At 44.1% G+C, this 6,363-nt stretch overlaps 1 protein-coding gene across 1 annotated transcript; it reads right to left on the bottom strand.

The window, feature by feature from the left end:
• Positions 1-1,479: 1,479 nt before the first annotated feature.
• C4H4orf3 (chromosome 4 C4orf3 homolog) lies at positions 1,480-3,267 on the bottom strand. Its single transcript, XM_021196889.2, has 2 exons — positions 2,988-3,267; positions 1,480-2,251 (listed from the first exon to the last, which is right to left on the bottom strand). Coding segments are annotated over exons 1-2 (198 nt in total). The 5' UTR covers positions 3,185-3,267; the 3' UTR covers positions 1,480-2,250.
• Between the last annotated feature and the right edge of the window lie 3,096 nt (positions 3,268-6,363).

Genomic DNA, 6,363 nt, shown 5'->3' with positions numbered 1-6,363 from the left:
CAGGTTCAGGCCTTGAGACTGCTCCCAGGCAGACACCCCTCCTCGGGCGGGAAAGGTGCCAGGTGATTGGAGCCAGAAAGGGATCCTTTCCAGAAGCTGTGTCCCCAGAAGCTATTTCATGTTTAGAAACCAAGTATGAATTTACAAAGGAACTTACCAGATTACTTTTTGTTTCCTTTAATGAGAACAAATATTTACAACTTGCCTTGAAAACACACATATATATATTTTGAAACACACATATATATATTTTTACTTTTGAAACACACACACACACATATATATTGGTTTTTCGAGACAGGGTTTCTCTGTATAATTGTGGCTGTCCTGGAACTCACTCTGTAGACCAGGCTGGCCCCAAACTCAGAAATCCGCCTGCCTCTGCCTCCCAAGTGCTGGGATTAAAGGCGTGTGACACCACCACCCTGCACATTTATAGATTTCTAGTACCTTCTAAAGTGTGAGCATTATAGTTTACTAAAAAACATTCTGTTATCTATAGGAGTTGAAGCCTGCATGCTGTTCCTTTCTGGCAGTTACAGCTATGTATTAAATGTACTTGAATTCTTTGGAAAGAGCACTATTATAGAAATTATCACAAGAAATTGTCTTACACGAGCCTCAGAAATCTCACCCATCCATCTATTTCTGTCTATCTGTCTACTGTAGGCTTGAAGCCTAGGGAAGTTTGAGTTCTAGTCCAAACCTTAGGGACTGGCTAGAGTCTGAGAACTCTGATGTATAAGTACTGGTGTCCACACAGAGCCCATTCCTGGAAATAACTGAAAGGCTGGTAACCTGAGCAACGGGGAAAGTAATGAAAAGAGCTGGAGTACAGTTTATTAAATATAGCTGTACAGCTTCAGTGGACATGAGAGGAATTAGAAACACTTTCCAGGGAGCTATTTTAAGGGGAGGGGTACACTACAGAGGCTTTAAGGCAGTGGGTCATTGTCCCAGCTGGGGCCCATTTTGGTTAACTCCAAGATCAGAACAGTCCTGCTTGGAGGCAGAGCTGTGCTGTGACCCCACTTGTCCTGCAGATCCTACTCTGCGGTTGTGTTCTGAGGCCAGACTCCCTCAGCACAGCCTTCCCTCGTCTCAGGATGGTATCCACACAAACAGATGTTCCAGCAGAGACATCTGCCTTCTCTTCATCCATGTTCTAAAGGGGGAAGGGGGTGACTGGTCTCACATCAGGGAGGCTTCCTTTACAATTTTTCCAGCATATTAGCTTCTATTCCTGAAACACAGACAGACCCAGGAATAATGTTTTGCCCTCTGTCATGGATCCCTTAGCCCAAAGTGACCCAAAAATTCACCATCATACTAAGGTCCCCATCCTAGATCTGTCCAGAGTAGCTGACAGCTGTGGTGGGCTGGCCTGGGGCTCAAGAGAATAAAGTACTTGTGTGACCTAATGGCAAGCTACTAACCTCCCCACCCTACCACCAGAGAATCTGACACAGTGAAACTAAATTCAGTGATTCAACGTTTATTAGAGAAAATTAGTAAGCAGGTCCCAGAGTGTGGTAAACTCACCCCAGCCCTGTGTGCTAATACACATACTTCAGTTACACCTTGCACAAAAATTATCCAAGCAAATGCAACAGTATCTTAAGACAATTGTAAACAGTTTACCAAATATTGTGAATTATAAGGGAGAAAAACACCCCTTCTGAGTATTTTAGGCAGTTCTCATATACTGAATAGCACTAAAACCAACAGTAAAGAATTTCTACATTACCCAGGTCTTAAAATGAAAAGGAACAGGTTCCAAAATGCTTCTAGTAGCTGCTTTGGGACTGTGGCCTTAATGAGTAAGTGCTACCTAAACGCTAGATAACTATTTTATAATAACATAGTTTTAAAACAATATTTGAGAAAGTAAGCTTCACAAAGATAACTTTTTTTTTTTTTTTTTTTTGCTGATGTTCACTGCTGTGTCCAAACTGATGTCTGGGTAAGAGTGAGGGGCCCAGTATCTGTCGGGTGAGTAAATACCACATACATTTCCCTTAAGTACTTAAGTTACAGGCATTATTAAAAATATATATTATATATCATTTAGCTACAATCATTAATTCAACCATTAAAAACAGGCTTTAAACATATGGTACTACTTTAGGGAGATCAAGGGCTGAAGGAAAGGTGTGGAAGTCAGCTGCTGGAAGTCCTCTTCATTCAAGAGTCTATAGTAGTTTTCAAGATTCGCTCCAGAAGCCTCATTCTTGACTCTCAGCAAAGCGGTCTGTAAAAACCAAATACTTGTTTCCTTCAGCTGCTTATTTTGACATTTAGTGAGAAACTGAACATCATCGATATTGCTAGTCTTTGCCTATCCCTACATAATTTACACTATTGATAAGGAAAACTAAAGGCCTACATTATTAAGTCATGAATTTTCTACCCAGAGGTGAAAATGAGAACATTAAAAGTAACTAAATAATAAATCAGTTATTGAAATGTCTATCTCTACCAAAATGGCTTAACGAGTTTTTATCAAAAAACTGTTATCTTTTGTCACCCCAGATTCTCCTCTGCCTTCTAAGTTATGGACAAGTTAAATTTACAAGGCTTGCTTTGGGCTAAGCATTTTAAGCAGGCGCATAACACTCAAATCACTTTAAATAAAATCACATTTAACCTGTCATGCTCTATTTTTATTACTTACGATACTTTTTTATTTTTATTAGTTTTTAGTAATTATTTTTTATTATTTACGATAGATCTAATTGTGGTACAGGTTCCTAAAACTTAACAGTTCCTTTGTGGCGATGAAACAACAGACAAATATGGGAAGCCAAGTTTCCTCTACACTCCTCTTGCCAATGGGGTGTCAAGGAAATCCATTTTCGCTCTTCCAACTCCGCCATCTCTAGCTGCCGTCCGTCCGTCCGTCCGTCCTTCCCTCCCTCCCTCCCCGGTAAGAATGACGCAGTCGCCAGCTTCCTGAGCTCTTCAACTCTGCAACTCGGGTTACTCACCAGGGCAAGAGGTACACGAAGACGAACAAGACCAGGTCGAAAAGGATGAAGAGCCAGAGATCCAGCCAGTAGGAGTGTTTCGGAAGCCCGTTCGTCCCGGACTGAGGTGCCTCATCTTGGTTCCTCCTTCCAGCTTCGAACGGGCTCCTCCGTTCCCGGACACCGTCGGTGCCAGACGCCGCCTGGCTCACCTCCATCTCCGCGTCGCTTCACTTCCGCGCACCGGAGACCAAATCTGAAGACCGCTTCGCGCCTCAGTCTAGCAACCAATTCCGGGTTGCCCCGCCAACCGATTAGTCGCCCCGCCCGGCCGCCGCGCCCCGCCCCGCCCTCGCGCCCGCCCCGCCCCGCCCCCGCGTCCCCGCCTTCCGGACCGCGCGCAGGCGTCCTCCCTTTCTAGGAATTCGCCTTCTTCGGCATCCCCGGGAACGCGCAGACTCCGCTGGGCCGGCTGCGCTTGGCGCAGGCGCTCTGTTCCACCTCCCGAACTTGGCGCAGGCGTCTGCCCCGCCTCCCCGACCGCACGCATGCGCTCTGTGCCCCGCCCCGTGCTTCCTGCTGGGATGTCCCTTGCGGTGTTCGGCGGTGGCTTCTAAGGTGCAGGTGCGGTGTCTCACGTAACTCACGCTGCCTTGCAGGGCGCATTACTGGTTCTCCCGGTTTCTGGGACGAAAACTGTCTCAACCCCTTTTCTCGGAGATGACGCCAGAACTTCAGGAACCGCCTCAAAGGATTGCAGCCTTGCCCACCCACAAAAGTAGTCTTTTTTGTAAACATGAGCATGTGGGGATTTTTTTCCTTCCTTCCTTCCTTCCTTCCTTCCTTCCTTCCTTCCTTCCTTCCTTCCTTCCCTCCTTCCTTCCTTCTTTCTTTCTTTAAAAAAAAAAAATAGATAGTGAGATTCTCTGATATTTACTTTGGAGATGACAACATTGTGTGGCAAATTAAAAAGGTTGGCAGATCCCGTACAGAGTGTTTTCTTTTGCATAAGTCCAGCGTGCTGGAGTCTCCCATTACCCAGACAGATAATCAAGTATGCTCGCTGCACATTAGGGGAATTCTAGGGTAGATGGACTTTCTCTTACTCTTATCTCTAGGCATCCCAGTAGCATTACCTTGGTGTGGTGGCTAGAAACTTGCTGAGGAGTCCTGGGGTAGGTGGCCTTATCTACTCTCTCTCTTAAGGACATTCTGAAACTATTGCCAGGGTGTGAGGGCTGAAAACTGTTGTGGACCCATTATCCTTGCTTCAGGCCAGGTTGGGGATTTGGGGGGGGGGCGGGGCGTCGGGGGGGGTGTTTCTGATGGCAGGGCACTTTCTGACTAGCTGCCTGAAGCCTGGGTTTTTAGGCCTAATCCCCTGAACTGCCAAGTTGAAGCCCGTCATGGAGTCAGCCTGTCTCATCCTCATCAACATCACAATTACAGTCACGAATTTTCAGAAGGCCCAGACAAGGTAAAGCATGAAATTTACATAGGTATTTCATGGTAGTATTTTAATAAGCCACTCAACTTAATGTCAGAACGTCCTGTAACCAATAGATTAAAACCTGTTGGAGTCTACTACTAACTTAGCAGCCTCCTAACTTATACCAACCAAACAGCCCCGATAGCATCATGGGCTTATAGAAAAGCTTTTTCCTTTCCTGAATCTGCCTCTCTAATGTACCTACCCACCAATGTATTTTGGACTTGCCTTGTTTTATTACTTTCTTGGTTCTGTGAAGCTATTTTAAAAACTCCACGAAACTGTTTCCATGTGGGAATATGGAATTGAGGGTAACCTATATCTGTGTCCCCATGGCCACTCAGGGTGGCTCCTGAATAAACTGTCTCTTTTTCTTTTGAGATCTGTAGTTTTTGCATGGGCAATATGAAGGTTGGTTATGGATTTAGAAAATTAGGGAAAATAGCAAATTATCTAAGGTTACTAAAATAACCAAAAAGTGAACTTCAACTTCAATATCTTGCTATTGTTGTACAGCTAGCAAACTGGGCTTAAGTTCACTAGTAGGTCATACAAAGATAGCATGCAGCTGTAAAGAAGAACACTGTATCCTTTGCCTTGTAGGTTCTAAGAATGAGAACCATGTCCTGGGGATTAATCAGATTGTGTGTTATGGTTCAGAGCTCTCCACACAAATCACTCAGACTCCAGTCTCAGTTAAGCAAGAATAGTTTATTGAACACACACCCCAAGACTGATTGATCAGGGTTGAAGCCTCCACTCGGGAACTAAGACTGGACCTTGAACATACAAGGGCCAGCTTACAATGGAAAAAGAAAAATAAAAACAATAAACACATACACAGCATGGCAGGGAGGTTGGCTCTGACTCAGGCTATTTTGGCTATCTAGACAAAACAGTTCTAACTGACCTTTGTTCTGGTTGGTCCCAAGCTTTATTCTGATTAGAGCTTATGGTTGTGGAATTTCTTAAGATAAAAAAAAATCTAATACAGAACATTGCATGGTATGTGGGCAGCATGACCCTGCTCTGAGCCAAGCTATTTTTCTGCATCAATAACTGGCAGGCATGGAACAAAAAGGCTATGCTGGAGGAGCAGGCTTCAGCAGTGTGCTGTAGACAGATTTATCTCCCTTTGTGGGTTAGAAATTCCCTGAATTGAATTAACATTGTTTACAGTCAATAGGATCCGATGCCCTCTTCTGGTGTGCCTAAAAACAACTTCAGTGTACTCATAAATATAATAAATAAATCTTTAAAAAAAAAAAAAACATTGTTTACAGTCCTTAAGAAAAACAAATGAGCCGGTTGTGGTGGTGTACGCCTTTAATCCCAGCACTAGGGAGGCAGAGGCAGACGGATTTCTGAGTTCGAGGCCAGCCTGGTCTACAAAGTGAGTTCCAGGACAGCCAGGGCTACACAGAAAAACCCTCTCGAAAAAACAAAACAAAACAAAAACATAAAAACAAACAAACAAAAACATTCTGGGGGACTTTGGTGAGGCCTGGCCCTGCAGACAGCAGAGGTCACCAAGTCATTAACTACATCCACTCCCAGCCTTTTGGGTGGTATATATTTCCTCCATCGAGGAGACAACACTGTGGGATTAACACTTCTGGCATCTCCACTTCTTATTTGTATAACCTCAAAGTCCATCCCTAATGCACACATCCTCCAACAAAGTCATACTCTTCCCAAATAGTACCATTTCCTAGTAACAAGGTCTTCAAATATATTAACCTGTGGAGGCCATGCTTATTCAAACCACCACAGTGTCTCTCCCAGCAGTAATGTATTAGTCAGGGTTCTCTAGAGTCACAGAATTTGCAGGTAGTCTCTATATAGTAAAGGAATTTATTGATGACTTACAGTCTGCAGTCCAAATCCCAACAATGGTTCAGTAGTAGC

The sequence above is a fragment of the Mus pahari genome, chromosome 4 (assembly GCF_900095145.1).
Source record: "Mus pahari chromosome 4, PAHARI_EIJ_v1.1, whole genome shotgun sequence".
In the NCBI taxonomy this organism is placed as follows: domain Eukaryota; kingdom Metazoa; phylum Chordata; class Mammalia; order Rodentia; family Muridae; genus Mus; species Mus pahari.
This window is presented reverse-complemented; position numbering and strand designations above follow the sequence as displayed.

Excerpts from the sequence above, each read along its gene's own strand:
- C4H4orf3 (XM_021196889.2), bottom strand. The coding sequence starts at position 3,184 with ATGGAGGTGAGCCAGGCGGCGTCTGGCACCGACGGTGTCCGGGAACGG.